The sequence below is a fragment of the Jaculus jaculus genome, chromosome 5 (assembly GCF_020740685.1).
Source record: "Jaculus jaculus isolate mJacJac1 chromosome 5, mJacJac1.mat.Y.cur, whole genome shotgun sequence".
Classification (NCBI taxonomy): Eukaryota; Metazoa; Chordata; class Mammalia; order Rodentia; family Dipodidae; genus Jaculus; species Jaculus jaculus.
This window is the reverse complement of record NC_059106.1, coordinates 134,425,613-134,447,782: the sequence shown is the minus strand read 5'-3', so window position 1 is coordinate 134,447,782 and position 22,170 is coordinate 134,425,613. Positions and strand designations below refer to the sequence as shown.

General features: G+C 46.0%; 1 protein-coding gene across 3 annotated transcripts in view; it reads right to left on the bottom strand.

Annotated features, from left to right (window-relative positions):
• Nucleotides 1–2,587: 2,587 nt before the first annotated feature.
• Masp1 (MBL associated serine protease 1) overlaps nucleotides 2,588–22,170 on the bottom strand; it is a 57,674-nt gene continuing 38,091 nt past the window's right edge. For 2 of the 3 annotated variants that reach the window (XM_004654287.2, XM_045149763.1), the window contains 5 exons: nucleotides 20,225–20,343; nucleotides 19,274–19,352; nucleotides 12,221–12,358; nucleotides 10,088–10,162; nucleotides 2,588–5,037 (listed from right to left, as the gene is read on the bottom strand). In XM_004654287.2, the coding sequence (XP_004654344.2) occupies nucleotides 4,154–5,037; nucleotides 10,088–10,162; nucleotides 12,221–12,358; nucleotides 19,274–19,352; nucleotides 20,225–20,343 (1,295 nt within the window). In that variant the 3' untranslated portion in view covers nucleotides 2,588–4,153. Of the gene's footprint in view, nucleotides 5,038–10,087; nucleotides 10,163–12,220; nucleotides 12,359–16,225; nucleotides 16,782–19,273; nucleotides 19,353–20,224; nucleotides 20,344–22,170 lie in introns of those variants that run through there. The other variant, XM_004654289.2, reaches the window with a different exon arrangement.

Below are 22,170 nucleotides of genomic sequence, written 5' to 3'. Positions count from 1 at the left end.
ACACTCAGTCTGCACATTCTCCCCTCTCCTCTGGAGCTGGACTTACAATAAAGTACCATTTGCTGCTCACACTTGGAAATAAGGCAGCCATCAGACTATTGAATAGACCTATATGCACGGGTGGCTTTGGGCCACTTAGGAACTTCAACAGTGATGTTCACATATGTGAGGGGAGATTTCCTGCAAACACGCCTGATATGTTCTCCATTCTTACTGACTCTTCTTGTCCAATGGCCCCTTCCCCCAAGCACTGATGCTGGGGCATCTGTTGTTTTAGGTGACGGAGAGGTAGCCTTTGACTTCAAAGAGCAAAGCAGAGGGCTGGAGAGATGGTTTAGTGGTTAAGCGCTTGCCTGTGAAGCCTAAAGACCCTGGTTTGAGGCTCGATTTCCCAGGACCCACGTTAGCCAGATGCACAAGGGGGCACACATGTCTGGAGTTCATTTGCAGTGGCTGGAGGTCCTGGCATGCCCATTCTCTCTCTCTCTCTGTCTCCCTCTGCCTTGTTCTCTCTCCCAAATAAATAAATAAAAATAAAATCTAAAAAAAAATCAAAGCAGAATCAAGGTCTGGAAAGACAAACTTTCATTTGAAGTTAGGCATTGTGAATAAAAGATTTGTAGCTTTTTATAAACCAATGCCTGGAGAACTGAGCATAAAACTTTTACTGTAAGCCAGAGAGAGAGAGAGAGAGAGAGAGAGAGAGGGAGAGAGGAAGAAATGCTAGGGCAGTTTCTAGACTCTCAGAAAATAGTTAAAGCCTTTATGGGGCTCAGGCAAGGCTGAAGGAGGGGAGAAGGCAGGGAGAGAAGATGGTAGGAGAGAGATGTTCAAGAAGAACATAAATGGAAGGTAGAGGAAGCGAGTGTTAGGCATTTACACAGGGCAGACAACCTCTCCCTGATACTCACTCAGAGTTGTGTCCTGCCCAAGGAATGCCACCCCAGGGGCATTCAACTTCACTTGGACCTTCTCTCCTTGACTTCTGAGGCATTATCTCCTTGCTTTGAATCATTTTTTTCTTGGGATTCTCTTTTACTTATGCCTTCTACACTAGTGTTTGCGTTGCTCAGCCCTTGGCTTTCTTTTCTGCAAATTTCTACTAGATGACACCTTGTACACCCACGTTGTATCCTATCTACTGCTGAGGAATCTCAAACTGTGCCTTTAAATGTGCTCTGTCCTCCAAGCTTCACCATCCACTCCTGACTATGTAACTGGCTTGCTCACTCACTCTTCAGACTCAGCGGCGGTAAGCCCCAGACCTCAGTCTCCACAGGTCTTCCTCCCTTGCGTTGTATTCCAGACCTTGGCTAATGTCTAAGTACATGCTTGTTCCTGCCCTTTCCTTCAACCTCTAGATCCAATCAGTCATGGAGTTAATGGTAAATTACTGGGAGGAGTAGGGCATTGCATCTCCCCTCCTGCATTTCACTGCAGTGTGTCCATATGTCACAACATAAAGTCCTCATAGCTGGAGGATAATACAAAACAGAAATGTAAAGTACAAGTCAGGCTAGTTTTAGACACCAGTGGTATATGAGCCTTCAGAGTGCATGTAGGAGGAGGGTTTAAGTTCTCAGTAGTGTAATAAGCATGACACAAAACCAAAACACAATACGAACCCCAAACAAAGGCAGAGCATGAGCGTGTTCCTTGGAAAGCCTCCATTCTCATATCACCGTGTTTTACCTCCTGTATCCTCATGTGCACACTGTCTCTAGAGATACCCGTGCACTGTTTCAGGAGATTCCTGTAGTGCAAGCTCTGATGAGTGTACCACTAGGTGGATTTAGACGGCCTTGTGTGCCCTGTCCAAGCCCTAGGTCTGGTGGGGGTTTTCCTGTGTCTCACCACGATGCTTGCAAAAGGTCTCCATGGCTCCCTCCCTTCCTCCTTGCTTTCCCCAGCATGCTGTTGAATTCAGAAGTTCCGGTATGGGAAACACTCAGCAATCTTTATTTTTATTTGACACTCCAATGTGACTCTAACACATGCTGCTTCTAGATGATCCATGAGCACAGGATGGAGTCCAGAGTATGGATTTAAGCTTCTTCCCACTCCAACTACGACCAGCTTTCCTCCTTTGATGCCTTTGTCAACTCTAGCCCTTCTCTCTCACTTCCCTGTGTGTCTCAGAAGACTTTGCCAAGCCATTCACTTCCCCTTAAGCTACAAGGAATCATGCTCTCTTAATTAAGTTAACATAAAACTTAAAATCTCATTCTTGCTCTGTCATTCAGCTCCTTTGGACTATGTAAGAGCTATATGCACATGACCTTGTCTTGCCTGCCAGTGTGAGCTCTTTGAACCAAAAGAATTGAAAGAGAAAAGGCTTATACTGTCTGAAGAGCAACCAGAATAATAAACCCAGGGACTTAAATGGCATGTGCTAGAACAAGGACACTCACAGCCTCTGATGAAAATGCATCAATGACCAATGACCACCCCTTTTCCTGTCCTTGGATGAGGTTCACATGCCAGAAGTTTTTTCTATAATGGGGGACAGTTGGACTAAATAAGGGACCAATTTCTCTTCAAAAGGTTCAAAAAGTTTTAAACAACAAGCAAACTCCCAAACCAAGGCTTTTGGTTGTCTATAGAGAATTTATTTCTGCTTTAAACCCCTGACAGGAGGAACAGAATGCAGAGGCTCCTTACAGAGTCATAAAGCCTTTGATAGTAAATATACAAAATATAGCATCCTCTACATGCATCCTTCATAGATATAGGAGTGTGTTTTGATGGAACAATGGGAAAAGTGGCCACTTCCCAGAATCCTTTCAGGGGCTTCACCAGCTACCTTTGTCTGAGGAGATCCACAGGAGAGAGCTCTGGGGATAAGGACAATTCAGCTTGGAGATCCAGGGAGAGGCGGCCAATGCCTTTCAGGGAGTGCTGAATGAGAGAGCTGGACAGACCTCAAAGGGGATCTTGTAAGTTCCCTGTAACAGATGAGGCTCAGAGGACAAAGTGATTTATCAAATAACCATCTGAGGAGAGAGCCAGGGGTAGACCGCAGGCCTCAAGTTATCCATCTCTTTTCACTGCTTATCTATGAATGAAGCTTTGCTTCCCTTGACCTTGGCCCCTGGAATGTGGAAGTGGATCCTTTGGAATATGCTGCTGGGTGGGTGGCTCTCTGCTGAGCGCGAGCCCCAGGGTGGAGGGTGCTTTGGTAGATTGGAGTGATTCCTAATGACCTTTTGTCTATTTTCCTGATCAGAAGCACAGAGGGGGCATACTGCTGGTCTTCTCCCCTCCCACCACAATTAGGGGCCAAGTTTCCATGTGAGAGGCTGGGGAATGAAGTAGTCTTTACATGATACATCTCCTATGCTGCAAGGTCACTTTGTGCTTGTCTGGAGCAGCAGGTGTTGACAACTTGTGGTGTCATCTGGTATTTGAGAGTGACAATATGGATCCACAGGATGTGTTCTGGGTAGACAGTAGAAGTTTCAGAGGCTTGGGGAGTCTCCCATTGCTGTTCTGCTCCCCTCACCCTCCTATCCCTTCTTTTAGTCTTTTGGAACTCCTTTCATTGGGAACACTAGGGTTAATACTGGCACTGCAAGAAGCTACAAGGAGCAACTCCAGGAACCAAAGTGCTCCAAGTGCTACACTATGAGAAAGGATCCTCCCCGCCTTCGTCTTGGTCCCTCAAACCTGAATGGTTCTCTGCTGGAGGAGGGACTAGATTTGGCAGGAGTGCAGAGGCCAAAGGCAGGCAAGTACACGGATACAGAGCTTGAAGGGTCATTTCCTAACATTCAGGTCCAAGTTTTCCTGTATCAATCCTGGACCCAGTGGGGTTGGTAGCTGACTAGGAGTGAATAAAGCTTGCCTTGGAGAGGAGTGCCGGCTTGGCCCAGAGGCAAACTGGTTCAGCTTCCACTTTGTATTGCTGGAGAGGTGAGGCCAGGAGAGGAAGGAACTGGAGGAGACCTTGAGCCCAGGCCTAGACCCTTTCCCCTCTTCCTTGCTAATGATCCCCAAGGTCCTGGACTGTCTCAGGAGGACAAATGCCCAGCTAGGTCAGTGTGTTTTGGCCTCTTTGGTGTGGTAAGTGACATGGAGTGTGCTATTGGAAGTGGGTGGCGTAGCTTCACTTGAGCTGGGGCACGGTAGGCAGGCCCCGGGGGAGTAAGTCAGCTCACCGCTCCACCTGGAGCTCTCTCACTCCCCGTGGGGAGTTCATCTCCTGCCATACCCAGTCTACATAGTTGGAGACTTTTGTGTAGACGCCATACACCTGTTTGCTGCCGCATTCTTCAGGTCCCCCCCAGGACACCAGACCCTGGGCCACCCAGTGCTGGCTCAACTCATCAAGTGTGACAAAGGCTCCCCCGCTGTCTCCCAGGCACGTGTCCTTGCCGCCTTCATAGTAGCCCGCGCAGAACATGTTCTCTGTGACGCTGTAGTTGCCCGAGCGGGACTCGTAGCTGGTTTTGCACTCGGCGTGGGGCACCACAGGTAATTTCACATACTGAAGGACATCCGACAAGGTTCGTGTGCCACTGCTGATGATCTCGTCCACTGTCACATTAGGATTGGAAATGCCCCAGCCAGCCACCAGGCCTAACACATGGGGGGCTGGACCTTCGGGCTCAGGTCTGGGCAGGCAGATTGGCATAATGTGGGGTCCCAGGGGCACCGGGTCCCGCAGCTGTACCAGAGCTATGTCGTGGTTGTAGTTCTGGATGTTGAAGTGTGGATGGAGCACCACGCGCGCAGCTGAGCTGTTGATAGCTCCTGACTTGTCCCGCACATCATGCAGGCCCAGGTAGACGGTGACATGCTCCTTGGAAACAGGTATTACCGTATTGTCTCTGCGCTGCGAGCGCAGCACGTGGGCTGCTGTGAGTATCCAGTATTCAGACAGCAGGGCCCCGCTCCCAAACCACTTGTCATTTGGCACCCGTGATGTGTCCTCCACCACGATCAGGGCTTGCCACGGGAAAAGGCCCAACTCAGCGTTCCGGCCTCCGATAATCCGTTTCACCAGGCTTGGCAGGGAGCGGGAGGGCTGTCCGCACACTGTAAGGAGAAGAGTGGGGACAAGTGACAGAGACTGGTTAGCCACACGAGATGAACCATGGAGAGAAATTCATATCTTACCCACTGTGGATTATGCCACTATAGGACCCTCACCTGCTTGAATTGTGTTACCTTGGGAAATCTCAGCTGTAGGCCCAGGTGGGTTTCAATCTGTCTGTCTGACCCATCTCCAGTCTGGCCTGTGTAGCTGGAGCTATCTCTGGACCAGGTTATCCCATGCGTTAGCCTTGTCTAACCTGAGCCACATATGGCTGAACCATGTCTGGCTTACTGTTAGCAGTAGTCACTCTACCCTTTCTTTCCTAGAAAGGTATCTTGTATATCCTCCATGTTATGGGCATTCATAGAGCTTCTGGGAGTGTTTTCTCCATGTCCACAGAGAATTGGAGGGAACCTAAATGCTGGTCTAGTAGGTCATAGTGATCAGATGTAACGTTTCCAACTCCATCCAATTCCATCACTGCCAATTGTAAGCTATGTGACTCTGGGGTCAGTTACAAGACTTCTCTGAAGTTCAGTTTCTTCATCTGTAGAATGGGGATATTGCTTGTTTTGTGTGACTTGTATAGCTCTCAGCACAATATGGAGAAGAGTGAGAATTTCATAGGTTTCACACTAGCCTGGGAAACCAAGTCACATAGGGCCTTGACCTGGCTTTGCCATTTCCGTGTGACTCAGAGTCAGTCTTTTCTCCTTTCTGGATTTCATCTTTTCATCTGCCAAATGAGCAGCTCAGTCAAGGTGGTCTCCAAGTTCTCAACTTATTGGGTCATTATTTCATCTGCCAAGACCCTTCTCAGCTTGTATGTGAATAACCTTCCCTAGTGTTGATTCTAGTTTGAGGTGACATGGCTATCCAAGTGGGTAGCAGGATCTTAACTAGACAGGTGTTGCATCTGTACTTCATACTGCTTTATTACACATTAAGACAAGGTCATGGACCCTTAAACCTTTTATTCTTAACCAAAATGCTTGTACTTTGGGGCTCAGGGTGGAAGAAAAGTGGCATAATCCACAAGCAATGATGCATGAGCCCTGTTCGGATCCATGCATCATTGCACCCAGGGGCCCTGTGGTACCTTTAAGAGAAGAAGGATCTGAGAAAACTTCATTCCACAGAGTTGTACCCCGAGCATGCATGTTCTCAACCAGACTCCTGTACCTAAGGCCTTCTGGCTAATGAGGAGAGGGTCTTCAATACCAGCCACCTGCTGGCTAAAAGCAAGCTCACATGGGCTCTTCCCAGAAAGGGTGACTGAGCCTAGGAAGGTAGCCTGGCGTGAGTGCGGGCTTTCTGATTGCAGAGGCTGGGCTATTCTATTTGGCCCTGCACACGTACAGCAATCTTTTAGAGATCAAGGGACAGTTGAGTTTCTTGGTGGCTTTGGGCAGGAAGGCTTTCAGTAACTTAATGCTCTTCATATGTTCTTCTTCCCATGTCAAATGCTTTTGTCATGATCCCAGGGTGTCTTGTCATTTACCCCGAGCCAGATGGGGACGGGCTAGCCTCTTATTACAATTAGCAGAGTACAAGGTGACATCTCAAGGCAGGTCTCTGACAGGCTCTATGGAATTGAGTATCCAAAGATTCTAATTTGGCGAGGGAAAAATACATGATTCATTCCATGTCACAACAAAGCCTATGGCCAGCACTAAATGGTGCCCTCCAACATCCAGAATACCAGTGACAGACCCCAGGTCACAGAAGGTCACAGCCAGAGGAATCTCAGAGGATAGTTAATTTGCTGATGAATAAACAAGTTCAGAGAAGGAAAGTGACTTCCTCAAAGTCATAACAGGCAGAGAAAGATGTGGAACCCACTTCCTTTGACTAGCTTCACTTTACTACAGTGTCTTCCTCCTTGATGCATGTTTTCTAAAGAGGTCCAATGATGCAAAAGTCTTCAGCGGAGCTCATTCGAATGGGACTCCTCCTCTTTCTTCTCCTTCATCCTTCTCCTCCTTCTCTTCTTTTTGAGACTGAGTCTTATCCAGTTGCCCCAAGTTGGTCTTGAACTCCTGGGTTCAAGTACTTTTCAGCTTTCCAAGTAGATGGGCCTACAGGTATGTGCCACTGTGCCAGGTGAAGTGAAGGAGTTGGTCAAGGTGGTCTCCAGATTCCATGTTTGGAATCCTTGTTTGTTTCTGGCATTTTCTTCCCAGTCTTTCCTTGGACAGAGGACAACTCTTGTAATGTTAAAAAACTTTGGCTGTACTGAAGCCAGATTGAGATTCTGGATAATCATGGGCGCTGAGGGAGCTCCCTTTAAAAAAAAAGTGATACTCGAGGATTCTGAGTATGTTTAGGTTGGATAAAACCCGTGTCAAGGAAAGCTCAGAATTGCTTATCTTGACATTGAAGTTTTGGGTTTCTCTTTCAGCTCTGCCCCTAAAGCTGGAGGCAGCTGTGCGAAACTCATTATGCCATTGCAACCCTCAGTTTTCACATCTGTTAAATAAAATGGCAAATAATATCTGCTTAGCATTCCTCCACACATATAAGTGTGGGCACCATGATGCTAGAAGAAATGGCTTTGTCCATCCTGGCTTCCATCTCAGTCCTTCAAAAGAAAGAGTTTGAAAATTTCTGGCCTGGTCCAAGGGTACATCATAGTTCTGCCCAACTCCGGGTGTTAATATAACTTCATGACTCATGGTATCCACGAAGCTTTGAACAGAGGAGGATGACCAGCAGGAGCCAAACAATGTTGAAAATTTCCTGGTTTTGCTCTGTCATTCCTGAGTCATGGAATGCCAGCCTGAGATAATGCAATTGCTTACCCCAAGCCCCAGTTAGGAAACAAGAGCCCTGGGACCCTGACTCTAATCCCAGCACTGTTCTCTTTCCAGAGGTTGCAACATGGGTCACAGGATGGAATTGCTCTGGGTTTCCTTGGCCCACGTAATCTTTTAGCAAAATGGAAAACTAAATGTCTGACTTTCCACAGGCTCACTATTCTCTTTCCCTTTGAGACTATCTAAACACGTGGCATACTTGGTGTGCCAAGCCAACTTGAGGACAGTAGAATCAGTAGTTGTGGATGGGATGACCTTTCCTCGTTCTACCTCTCCAGAGTTCTTTCTTGGCCATAAAGACCCCTTCCTGCTTTGTGTTCACCCTCTGCTTCTGTTCAAACAAGAGCAGGGCCTTCCTCTTTCTAAGAGAATTCCCTGGACCTGTGAGGACAGGAAACTGACTCTCAAGTGCTTCCTCTCTTGTCTTTTACTTACTTGTGGAAAAGTCACTGGCTTTGCATTTTAACATCTAACCTAACATTTAGGAGCCTACTAAGTCAATACCAAAGGTCACTACAATGTAACATTCATGTAATACACAATCTCAGCTTGCCCAACACTTTAATTTAGTGAAGTATAAAAGCCGAAAGGCTCCTGCTGTTTGTGGAAACATGCGTGTGGAAGGAAGCACAGTAGAATTTCAGTGTGCTTTAGTTCTGTCTCCAGTGTCACATCATTTCATTGCTGTTGGTCTTGATCTTTAAAAATTAAAGAAGTGGGCTGGAGAGATGGCTTAGAGGTTAAGGCACTTGCCTGCAAAGCCAAAGGACCCAGGTTTGATTCTCCAGGATCTATATAAGCCAGTTGCACATGGTGGCGCATGTGTCTGGAGTTTGTTTGGAGGGCCTGGAAGCCCTGACATGTCCATTCTCTCTCTCTCTCTCTCTGCCTCTTTCTCTCTTTGTCTTCCTCTCAAATAAATAAATTAAAAAATAAAAATTAAAAAAATGATGTGTAAATTACTGAGTTATGAATATTAAATTTAATCAGGGTTATTTAAACTTACGGTGTGTGATTTGGGGCTATAATTTTCTAAGTTGATTTGCATATAGATACATTGTGAATGCAATGCAAATCATTCATTTTTTTTTTTTTTTTTTTGAGGTAGGGTCTCTCTCTAGGCTTAGGCTGACCTGGAATTCACTATGTAGTCTCAGGGTGGCCTAGAACTTACGGTGACCTTCCTGCCTCTGCTTCCAAGTATTGGGATTAAAGGTGTGCACCCTCATGCCCAGTCCCATTCAGTCTTTTTTTTTTTAATTTCTACTTTATTTTTACTTATTTATATGAGAAAGTACTAAATTCCAAGTTAAAAGAGGGAGAGAGAGAATGGGTGAGCCAGGGCCTCTAGCCACTGTAAACGAACTCCAGACTTATGCGCCCCCTTGTGCATTTGGCTTACATGGATTCTGGGGAATCGAAACTGGGTCCTCTGGCTTTGTAGGCAAATGCCTTGACTGCTAAGCCATCCCTCCATCCCCTCTTTTCTTTTCTTTTTTTTTTTTTTAAAAAAAAACTAATTTATGTATTATTTGCAAGTATAAAGAGATAGAGAGAAGAGAGACAGAGAGAATGGACACACCAGGGCTTCCAGCCACTGCAAGTGAACTCCAGATGCATCTGGCTTTACATCGTGGGTCCTGGGGAATTGAACCTGAGTCATTAGGCTTTGCAGGCAAGCACCTTAACCACTAAGCCATCTCTCCAGCCCCATCCATACTTTTAATGCCAAAGTAAATATCCTTGACTCTATACCCCAGGGATATTTATCATGAGCACAAGTTCTTTTTCTGTTCCCCTTAAAGTGGGGTCAGTGGGTAAAGCATGGATCTATGCACACTGCTCCTTGGGCTCTGCAGGACATGGCAGCTGTTAGTCCCATGATGTCATCTTCTTTAGCATACAGTGAGTGTGCAAGGACAAAGTTTCAGTCTTTCCGTGTCCCTGGCACAACAGCAGGGGCACACATAAATTATGTTGAATGCAAAACCTGGTGGGAAAGGATTGGAGCTGGACAGCAAGGAGATAGGAGGGTGCCCTGGGCCCATACAGCAGGCCAGCTATAGAGTCTGGTTAGTTTGACAAGGTTTTCTGACCGTTAGCTTTCCGATGACATCTCTTTTACATCAATCAGAACATCTCATCTCTGTACTCCCAGCTAACAGCAGAAGCACCTGGGCTCTCAGACATTGGATCAGAAACTTTGAGGCAGGGGATTTAGAGGGTGAGGTACCTGGAAGGCAGGTGGGCAGGCTTCTCTCCAGCACTTCATTTATCCAGGCCCCATGAGCAGAACAGGTATATATACCTGGGAGAGTGAAAAAGAGTGGGGAGAAGAAAAATAAAATGATTGATGTCAAATACTTGGAGAAGAGGTGTGGGCCTTTATTTGCTTGAATGTGGATCATTGCAAAGTTCTTGCAGGAAGTCCCTCTGGTATCATTTCCTCTGAGCCCTAAAAAATCTTTACAAAACAAGAACTTGACCGGGTCCTTCTTCATTGTAAAGTCACTAACGGACCCTCACTGTCCTTACAAATAAACAGCACATTCTTCAGCACGGGGTCCAGAGGTCTGTCCTCTGATGCCTGCTTATCCGAGGGCTGCTCCCTGCGTTCCCCTGCACTGCCCAGACCCTGGCAGAGGTCCTCTATGCTACGCATGCTCACCGAACCTTGGTTCACATAGCTCTGCATAGCACACATGCTCTTCCCTCTCTTCTTCATTAAACTCTTACCTGTCTTCATTATTTTAAAATATGTATTTAGCTGGGCATGGTGGCACATATCTTTAATCCCAGCACTCAGGAGGCAAAGGGAGGAGGCTCACCATGAATTAGAGACCAGCCTGGGACTACTGACTGAGTTCCAGGTCAGCCTGGGCTACAGTGAGACCCCACCTTAAAAAAAAAGTAGAAAAAAATACATTCATTTATTTGAGAGAAGGAGAGAGAGAGAGAGAGAGAGAGAGAGAGAGAAAATGAATGAGCTAGACAGCTAGAAAGAATGTGTGCACCAGTGCTTCCTGTTACTGCAAATGGAATCCAGAAACCCGGTTGCATGCACCACTTTATGGATCTGGGTTTAGGTGGGTACTGGGGAATTGAACCAGGCTGACAGGCTTTTCAAGCAACTGTGTCTAACAGCTGAACCATCTCTCCAGCTGGTCCACTAAACTCTAATGAACTACATTTGCTGCATTTAAGCCTCACCATAGCTCTACGAGCTATCTTATTCTTCCCTTGTTGGAAAGTGAGACTTGGAGACTTAGAGAAAAGTAGGAACGTTCTCGTGCTTGATGCTCAGACTGAGCGCATGGCTTTCCTGCCTCCCTGAAAGTTCTTTTTCTCCTGAAGACTGAGTATGAGGGAACTAGTGACAACAGGGTTTATTCTCAGGATATTGTGGGGCGTATCTCCAGCTGTTTATCCTTCTAGCTCCTCCTACATTGTCACTGTGGCCATCAGACTGGCTACTGCTGACCCTTCATCCTTAAACTCTGCCCAGCACCAGAGACAGCCAGGGGCCTCCCTGCTAGAAGGTGTGGAGAAGCTGTAGCTGTGCTTGGGTCTTGGCTTTTGGACACATTGAGCTCTCTGGCAAGACAGATGGCACTTTCCTCATTCTTTCATTCCACTTGTTCCCTGTGTATAATAGGTCTTTAACTTTAAAAAAAAATTATTTATTTATTTGACAGAGAGAGAGAGGGGGAGAGAGAGAGAGAGAGAGAGAGAGAGAGAGAGAGAGAGAGAGAGAAAATGGGTGCACTAGAGCCTCCAGCCACTGCAATCGAACTCCAGACTCATGCACCCTCTTCTGCATCTGGCTAATGTGGGTCTTAGGGAATCGAGCCTGGGTCCATCCCTCCAGCCCCAAGAGCAGGTCTTTAAAGGAAGGGTTCCTACAGCTTGTTGAATTGGCTCAGGTCTGGTCAGCCAGAAGAGGAGGCAGAGAATGGAGGAGGCAGCCACAAAGGCGATTTTCTGGAAACCTTAGATGTGCCTCAGGCAACATGGAGGAATTTATTTTGTGAGTCCAGGCGTTCCTGACGTTCCCAATTCTTCTCTTAATTTTTTCATGTTGCCTCTTTAATGTTCTATCAACAAGGACTATACTCATTAACAGACTTTGTACTAAATTCCAAGTTAAAAGAAAAAAAAAAAAAAGAAACCCACCTTGGTTGTGATCCTGAGACTGTCATTGAATCTGTAAATGGACATGCCACAAGCTCATGGGGACTGAACAGGGAGTCTGAGGTGTAAGAGGGCACTTTGATGATGAGGCAGTTTTCCTTTACAGAGCTGTTTAGCCCCCAGCCTAGTCCTGAGCCCAGAGAGAATGAGGTACAGTTCACTGTGGAGGGCTTACCTGTGGTATTGTGAAGCATCTTGTAATAGGGATGTTGGCAGGAGTATCTGATCTCAGATTTGTAGGTGGTGAGGTTGTTCCTTGTGGAGAAGGTGACGAGCCCATGCTTCAAGCCTTCTGGGGATCCACAGTCTACAACTGAGAGAGAAGTAAGATCTCTTACCTACTTTCTTCTCTTCCTCCTGGAGCCACTGGGTGGATCTGTCATTCATATATATACATACACCATATAAAACTTGAGCAAGAAATATTATAGTCCATCTGAATGGTATCCAAGGAACTGCACAGCATACAAACTATGCAGCTACCAATGGGCCCCTAGCCTGGTGTCAATTTCAGATCTACTGAGTTTCAAGAGGACCCCAGTCTCTTTCCCATCAATGCCTCTTTCTTTGACTTCCAATTCAGTTATGCACTCTCTACTTCTTTTACCCAGGCACGAAGCCCATGGCTCATTGTGAAAACTGGCTAACTAGAACCAAAGAATCTTCCATTTTTCCAGTCCCAACCACAGGCTAAATAAGAGCAGTTAATGTGCTCACATTGAAGCTTGGTGCTGAAGACACCAAACCAAGCAAACAAAAACACGGCTCCTTCATAACTACCCAGCCTGCTGCTCATTTCCTACCGGCAGCTCATTTGGCCACAGACAGCAGGGGAGAGCCTACCGTGAACACACTTTTAGTCCTGACCTGCTCATTTCTTCTAACTGATGGTGGTTCAGTATTGGGTCTGGCTGTTGTCATAGTATAGGGCATGACCAAAAACACCTGATCCACGGGCTGGTCCTTGTGGATCTGTCCTGTATAGCTCTGTCTTAGGGGAGTTGCTAGCATGGATGAAGTCCAGCATGAGTCAGGTTATCATTCCATAGCTGACTCAGAGACTGAGCACCTAATTCATTTCTTTCTTTTCAAGGACATCTTTTGGACTGAATAGATGGCTTAGTGGCTAAGGTACTTGCCTGAGAAGTTGAAGGACCCAGGTTCAATTTCCCAGTAGCCATGTAAGCCAGATGCACAAGATGGCACATGCATCTGAAGTTCATTTGCAGTGGCTGGAGGCCATGGCATGCCCATTTTCTCTCTCTCTCTCAAATAAATAGATAAATAAATAAATAAATAAATAAATAAAACAATCTCAAGGGCATCTTTTAGGGGACGATGCTTGTTTCTAAGGAAACCGAATCTTAGGCATAACAGCCTATGTCAGAGTAGAAGAATCACAGAAGAATCCCATCATGTGACATAAAAGAATCTGAGGGCAACAATCTAAATCTAAAATGCCTTCTTTATGTTACAGACGAGCTCAAAGATTTGATGGGTCTGAAGTCACCTTGTGAATTATCACCAAAGCAGGGACTAGAGCTGATCTTGCATTCAGTGTTCTTTTAATCAACAATAAACTGTTTTCCAGTAAAATGGCCTGTAATAAATACTAGCTGGCTAACAGTGGATGTTGGTTGTCAATTTTTCCAGATTTGTGATAGAATTTCTGAAGTTCAACTTTTTTTTTCTGAATTTTACCTATTTACCTTGAGAAATAGAGAGGGGCAATTAACAAGAGAGTGCTGGCCAGACATTGTGAGCTTAACCTTAGGACTTTGTCTACTTGATTAACTGGAGAGTCATCTAACTTAAAGTAGGTGTCATTCCAAAGCCCTCCAGGTTGGAGGAAAAGGATGAAGGAAAGGGGACAATGTCAGTATTTCCTTTTATTTATTTATTTATTTGAGAGTGACAGACAGAGAGAGAAAGAGGCAGAGGGAGAGAGAAAGAGAATGGGCGCACCAGGGCCCCAAACCACTGCAAACAAACTCCAGACGTACGCGCCCCCTTGTGCATCTGGCTAACGTGGGACCTGGGGAACCGAGCCTAGAACCGGGGTCCTTAGGCTTCACAGGCAAGCGCTTAACCACTAAGCCATCTCTCCAGCCCAAGTATTTCTCATCTACAACGGAGACAGGCTCCAAAGTGCGAATTCGGCGCTGGCCTTCAATCCCTCCTGCACGTGACACTTCATTTGCATCTATCACCCAAAAGCATAGACCCTCTTCTAGTTTGTGACATTAGTGTGTACTCTAAGATAGTAAGAGGCAATAATATTTATTTAAAACTGTAAGTAGCTTTAGCTGGATGTGGTAGAGCCCTCTTTTAATCCCTTCCTTTGGGAGGCAGAGGTAGGAGATTTACTGTTCGAGGTCAGCCTAGACTGCACAGTGAATTCCAGGTCAGCCTGTGCTAGAGTGCGAGCCTACTTAAAAAAAAATAAATAAATAAAATAAAACAACAAAAACATTATTTACCTGTTGAACATCAAAATCACTTTTCTTTCCTGTCAGGAAATGTGTTCAACCGGTGCTTAGATGCTGTCCCTACACTTGCCTCTCTCAACTTTCTAGCAGTTCTTTTGGTTCTCACTATCCTTGAAACCCAACTGCCCAGTTCCTAGTGGAAGAAGTCCAGGTCTGGCCCCAAACTTGTGTGGCTGGTGCTGGCAGGGGGTTATTTTCTGAACAGTAAGCCTGCTTCTATAGTTCTCTAGAGAAGCATCTTTGCCCATGAACGCAGCGATGCACAGCCAGAGAGGAGGGGAAAGCAGAGTCCTGTCAGCCGGGCTACAGTGAAGGAAGAGGCACACAATTTCCTCCCAGTGCTCAATGACAGGAGAAAAGCCAAACCTCTTCGAGCCCTGGAGACAATGTCCTCTCATGAGGACCCTTCAAGCAGTTCTGTGAGACACCATTAGCACATGTCAGAAACCGGGTCCTTGGCTAGTTTGTGGCTGCAGGAAAGGTTCCATCCTTTCTCTTGGGCTATTTTGGGCGACCTCCACACCCGCAGTCAAGATGCCCTTCTCTTTCCCACTCCCTTGCCCACCACTCTCCCTGGCCATCTCTTGTTGCTCTTGTCTTCCTTCAGACATGTCTTTCTAGGCCCCAGCTCTGAGCATGCTTTCCCACAGTCTAGGGCCCTCCTAGAGCGCCGCCCCCCCCAAGCTCATACTGGCACAAAGGACTTGGGATGGGCTCCAGCTGCGCTACCCAGTCTCATCCTCTTCCTTTCTCTCAATGAACCTATACTCCAATGCCATCAGTCCCTTCAGTGCCCATCCAGGCCTTGCTTCTGTCACCCTGCTGCCTGGGATACTCTGTGTCCATGCAGCCACCCCATGAGGCCGTAATCAAACTTTGCTTCTCAAAAAGATTTTTCTCATCCTTCTAACTGGATGGAGCAGGCACCTTCTTATGGACATCTTTATTCATCTCTCTCTCTCTCTCTGTGGCATGCATCTTAGTTCTCTTAAGGTGTAATTTCCCCTTGTCATCCTGAGTATGATGATTGTGAATACTTTGTGGATTTGCAAACATTTGTTCAATTGACACTTGTCTTTAGTGACCAGCCATCTCTTCTCTCAAGGGCATCTCCACCCTGGGATGGCACCTCAGTCTCCAGACTGCTCATCATCTACACTGGTAGGATTCTGCCCATACAAGTAACCATTTAATCATCGGATTGGGCAGTCATAAACCGAAAGGCAGGGCTTCTCTGACACATGTGTGCAGACCTTATTCAGGCTAATGCCGAGATCTCAGCGTGGGAGCTGTCATTCCTGGTCTTTTCTTTACCACTGATTATGACCCAGGTATGGCCTTGGCCTCTAAAATGATGATCATGGTCTGTACGGCGTGGTGCTAATCTCACTAAAGTTTTTTTTTTTTTTTAATTTTACGAGGTAGGGTCTCACTCTGGTCCAGGCTGACCTGGAATTAACTCTGTAGTCTCAGGATGGCCTCGAACTCTTGGCGATCCTCCTACCTCTGCCTCCCGAGTGCAGGGATTAAAGGCGTGCGCCACCACGCCCGGCTCACTAAAGTTTTTAATCAGGACTTTTAAGAAACACAGAACTTGTAAACCCGGAGTAAAGAAACTCGACAGTAGAATTCCATCCCTAAAAATATGGATGGAAAAAGTTATTTTTGTGAATGAGAAAATATCCAGATTCTGAAAAATCCACACTGTGTATTATTATTCATATTACCAACTCATGTTGTTAAGACAGCAGCAACAGATAGAAAATTCAAAGTCCTAAAGTCACAGGCATCTTATAGCCCATTTCAATTAGTAATGTGAAATGTATCAAGTTCCAAGGGCAATGTTGATCTAGCCCACATGATTGCATATTAAATCTGTGTTTCTAGAACTGAGGGCATTTTTCCTTTGAAAAGAATACAATCCACTTAGAGGGCCTACCAAAAAAAAAAAAAAAAAAAGATGCCCATTGTCTTTTCAGAGTTATGTTTGAATGATGAGTGAATCCTCAAAGGGATCATTTGTTCTCAGACATGTAGCGGCTTCCACTGCTCGGGCTACGTTGCCTTGCTCAGCCCCACTGAGGCGGGCAGTGGGGTGCTGGGTGGGGAGGGGTGGAGGTGCTCTGGGACCCGAGGGTCTTTGTGAGTGATCCGTTCTTAGGTGTCTGCACTGTGTGGGGTTCCCGTCAATCATTCACTCTGTCACTTGCTCTGCCTCGAATTCGCTCTCCAGATCGATCTCGCTTTCTGTCATCATGGAGAAGTCAAAGTGGAAACGGGAAACCAAGAGGAAGGAATCAGAGAGGAAGAGGGAGAAAAAGAGAGAGAGAGAGAAGAAAGAGAAAAATTAGCAGGCAAGGCAGAAATAGTTCGTGCAGGAAGTACAGAAACAATTCCATTAGAATTGATTGAGAAGGCACAGTTTAGGTTCAGCCAGTGTGGAAGACAGTTTGAGATGGTTGATAATTTGTATCGTTCCGTGAATTTGCATAGGCTTTTATACCCTAGTTCCTGAGGAGGATAAAAACCTGGCCCTGTAAGAAGCTTTCATTCAACTGGCCCAAATGCTTATTTGCAGATGGTGTGAGGAGCATAACAGGACCTGTCACCACAGCAAGATGGAGGCAGTGCCAGGACAACAACCCATAATTTCCACTTCCTGTTCCCATGGACATTTCTTACTCACTTCATGCCACACTTGTCTGTTCTCAGCCTTTCCCACTACACTCCCTAGGACTCTCAACTTCTCAGTCTTATCTATCTTCCTCAGGACCTAACACAGTACATGGTACCCACTGATGTTCAGACGATTACACTGAATAAACAAAGGTACTGGGTGTGTTTTAACTGATGATCTAAGAGTCCTAATATAGCCCAGTGTGAAAACATCAGGTCACATTTTCTTTTTGCTTTTTTGAGATAGGGTCTCACTCTAGCCCAGACTGGCCTGGAATTCACTCTGTAGTCTCAGGGTGGACTTGAACTCACAGTGATCCTCCTACCGCTGCCTTCCAAGTGCTGGGATTAAAGGTGTGTGCCACCACGCCCGGCTGGATCACATTTTCTTACGTACCAAATGGCCAGGTATTCTGTTGCTAAAAATAATGAAAAAATAGTACTAATACATTAGTGTCTTTTGTTTTCAATGTCTCCATTGCAATAAAATGTGTGTCTAGGGCTGGTGAGATGGCTTAGTGGTTAAAATATTAATACTATTTCCTACTTTCCCAACCTGTGAATGAAAGATACCAAACCTCTTCCTACTGAGGGAGAATTAAGCTTTTACTGAGCTTTGTTATTTCTGACTCTACACAGCTGTGGTAACCTAGTTAGTGCCCACCACAACCTAGAGGGAGGAGGCTGATTCTGGAAGAGTATGGGAAACCTGCCAGGCACACACCACTGGGAGAATCTGCATTTGCATCCACACCTTCCTGACCGATGTTCAGACTCTGCCCAGAACACTAGAAGTCTATCTGCACCAGAAGGACCCTGGCTTTATCCTGCAGGGGGCCTGGCTCAGAATGCAGTCCTAGGACACAGCAGGCCACCTACTGAAGGAGCATTTGAGGTCTTCCTGTCTGGACCTTGGGTTTTCTCTCTAAGCTCTACCAGAACTCTGCAAAGCATCCAGTAAGGGTTGAACTTATTGTTGAGGCTATAAAATAGCCTTCTTTCCTCACACTGGGCCCTAACCACAGCCACATCATCATATGAAAAAGAAAACAGCACATTCTAAGTGCTGCCTGGCATTTGCCTTAAGGGAGGCCTCTTACCAGAGAGTGTCTCTGGGGGTAGTGAGAGGGGATCTGTCTGCCTGCTGAGTGAGGAGCCACTTAGGAGAAAGGAAAGAAGACAGAGCTCCAATGTTCACTCCACCAACAACAAAAATCTCATCATGAAATGGAGATTGGTGGGACTGGCCTGAATTCTAAAGCCACTCCCTGACCCCTATCTTCCCTCCTGACTGTCAGTATATCTCACCCACTGTTGCCAAGTGCAGTTTCTAAAGTCATGGTCTTATATTCGAAATCACTTAGGTCTAGGGGAAAGGGGCTCGTAGTTAGAAATCCATATCTTTACAAAATATAATTTCATATTGTGGCAAGGTGGACAAATTATGTAGATTATACTAATTTAGAACCATTGCCATATATTCCAGGACATTAAAACTAGTCCAAACATTTTATTTGTGGGTAAGGCAAAGGATCTTGTCCATGGTCTCCAGATTTATTAGGGGAGTACAGGCAAGACTTCTGGGTCTCCAAAGCCAGCATCCCACTTGATATAGCTCTTCTCTGCTGACCCAGCAGGCCTTGTGCAGCCTTAAGTCATAAGCTAACCCGGAAGGCTTGTTTGTGTGGACGATGGCCATGTAGAGACATACAATGCCACTCTGCTCTGGGCATCAGTGCCAAACTAGCTTCCTGAATTAGCAATTGCTTAGGGTTCATTTCAAATCTTGAGAGCCATGCTATCCCTTTACCAAATTTGGTACCCAGTCTATAGGCAGAGATTAAAATTTGTGTTTAAAAAGTAAACCAGGTCCTCTAAAAAGTTTCTTTTGGGACTCTAAAGTCTTCTTTCTGAAGGTAGAATTCATACACTTTTTGACCAGCTCTCAGAGGATTGTTGGCTTCTTGCCCCATTCCTCTTAGCTCTGGCAAGGTTTGCACACTTGCTTGGTCTCTGCTCCAAATCCCACCATATTCTGTAACTAGCACATTTGGCTTTCTTACTTTCACAAGAGGGAATCTTGTTGCTCCATGTCCCGTCCTTCAGACACTCAATCTGGAATGTGTCCATCACCACATTATCCTGAAAAGAAACCCAGGTCAGGGGGATGAAGGAATGAGTGGGCCCATGATTAATTCCCTGCAAAAGTAACTCAAACTCTAAACCTGCCTGTCCTCCACTGGGATTGTCTACCTATGGGCCTCCAAGGGAAAGCCTGACAAAAAAGTAAAGGCAGATGCTGACTTCATTTCTCCACTTATACTCTGAGGACAGGCAAGGGTTTTATGCACAAAGGACAATTGTCCTTGGAAAGGACAGGTAGCTTTGACCCCTTTTTCTAGTGCAGTGGTTCTCAAGCTAGAGAGAGTGGTCAGTATCACTTGTTGACATAGGCACCTGGGCTCTGCTCCCAGAATTCCCAATTCACTAGGTGTGACCTGCCCAAGAATTCACATTTTTAATAAGTTCTCAAGGGACATTAATGCTGCTGGTCCAGGGCCCCTTCCTGAGGCCATTTCTGGACAACTGTGGGCCTGTACGTTGGCTTCATCGGTAACATAAAAATACAAAGCACTGGTCCCAGCCCCAAGCCTCCCCAAATGAGATCTGGGAGATGGTATGCTATCACTGTCATAAAGTAGGAAAACCACTGCTTTTGAGGTTGGGAAACAGAGGAGTCACTCTCTACCCCCTTTAAAATCCCCTTTGCTGCACTCACTCCACCTCTAGAAAAGTTCATTAAGTTGTTATCCCTCATATCCAGCCACATGGACTCATTTTTTAAAAATTCAAGGTAATCCAGCTGTGAGAGGTAATACAGACGCATTGCTTTTCTATTGGGGAGGTTACGGAGCAGCCAGGAACTGACGGCAAATGGCAGCGGCTCCTCTGCCCTGGGAGGTTCTGGCATTTCTCTGGCCTGCTCACCCCTCTTCCCTGGCAGGGTTCTGCACCTTGAACACTTTGTAGCCTATGTCACAGCTGACAAGCACTTGATCTTTGAAGGAGTACGTGTCTTGTAGAGGCTCGATCTTCCCATGCTCAGGAGGCTGTAGCTTCGGGCACTCGTTTCCTGGTGGGCAGCAAATGAAAAGACAGCCGTTGAGAAAACAAATAACGTGTGGCAGTGAAGGGTCAGTGATGAGAAATTACGTCAGGCCTGAGGGCTGTGGAAGTGACAGGACCGGTATCGGAGGCCTGGGCCTCCTGGATGCTACAAGAGACTTTTGGAAAGCAGAAGTGAGTTCCTGTCCAACTTGTCTTTCCAACTGCTTATTGGTAAAATAAGTAATTTTCTCATTGCTGTGAAAAATGCCTTACAAAACCAACTTAAAGAAGGAAGTTCGCTTTGCTCCACAGTTCGCGGTGCACTCCCCCATGCGGACCTGCCAGCAGGAGAGAGGCAGCTGGTCAACCTGCGTCTGAGGTCAGGAAACAGAGTCATAAGTGCTGTGCTCAGCTTGCTTTCTCCTTTCCATCAGTGTAGGTCCTCTGGCCACACTCACCGTTAGGCTGGGTCTTTCTACCTCAATTAACCTAATCTAGCAACTTCCTCACAGACATGCCCAGAGATTTGTTTCTTAGGTAAACCTATATTTAGTCAAGTGGACAATCAACATTAACTGCCAGAAAAAGAGTTAGTCAACTGGTTTCATTAAAATTCAGGGTGTTGAGGAACATTAAATGTAGGTGAACCAACCCTTGTCCCATGCTTTCTTTACAATGTCCCTAACAGTAGAAACCTCAACATCTGTTTACATCCCAACAGTGACAGGAAGCTCAATTTCTCCCGAGACTGTACCTCACGCATCAATAGTTCTAATTAAATAAACAATGTTTTCCCATTTAGTTGAAGTTTGTGTCTGGGCAGTTTTGACTCACTGGACCACCTAGGATGATCCTGACTACCCTTTCTTCACAACAGACTCAGGGAGATGCTTCTGAGTCCTCTCTTCAAAAGGTTGACTCTGACAAGGTTATCATGACCTGGGCCTAGCCCATACACCTTTTCAGGGACAATCTTGTCTTTTTGATTTCTGTCTACTCATCTTTCCAGGCTGGGTCCTGGATGAGACAATACAGGCAGATCCAGGCCTCTGGGGTCTGTGAAGTAGGTTAGTCACTCTGGGCTGATGCCCACTCTCTTTTTTTCCTTGGGTTGTTAACAACTTCTTGGGTCCAATGACTTGATCAGGTTTGGGCCAGGAGTAGCTTCCCTGGACACTGGGAATGGGAGCTGTAAGGCCTTGCTAGTCCAGGGATCCACTCAAAGACAAATCTCTGTAATGAAACATTCAGTGTTACAGGCCCAACCTGAACTCCAGTCTAAGATTTAGAGAGGCTTGGGGCCAGGAGCTCTCTTTCTTTAGGCCTCATGAATCCCTGTGTTAGGGATAAGGCTCAGGAAACAGGATTTCTTCTTTTCAGTCTCTTCTCATGGTATTGAAGTACAGGCAGTTTTAAAAACTACAAGACTATGGGCTAGAGAGATGGCTCAGTGGTTAAGTCCCTTGCCTGCAAAGCCTAATGACTCAGGTTTAATTCTCCAGTAGCCATAAACATCCAGATGCACAAAGTGGCATAGGCATCTATGTTTGTAGTTTGTAGTTTGTAGGGGCTGGAGGCCCTGATATACCCATTCTCTCAAAATCTCTCTCTCTCATGCTTTCTTATTCTCTCTCTACTTATAAATAAATAAAATATTTAAAATAAAACTACCAGTCTAGTTTAAGCCCAATCTTCTTATTGCCCTTGCCACCATTTTATAGATGGGAAACTCAGTCAGTGCACAGTACATGCCTTAATTTCAAGTTACTCAGGCAGGATTCCCACCTGGTCCCCAAAAGGAGTCCCATGTGTGTATCCCTCCCTCTTCAACTCACCCTACTTCTGAGGGCCG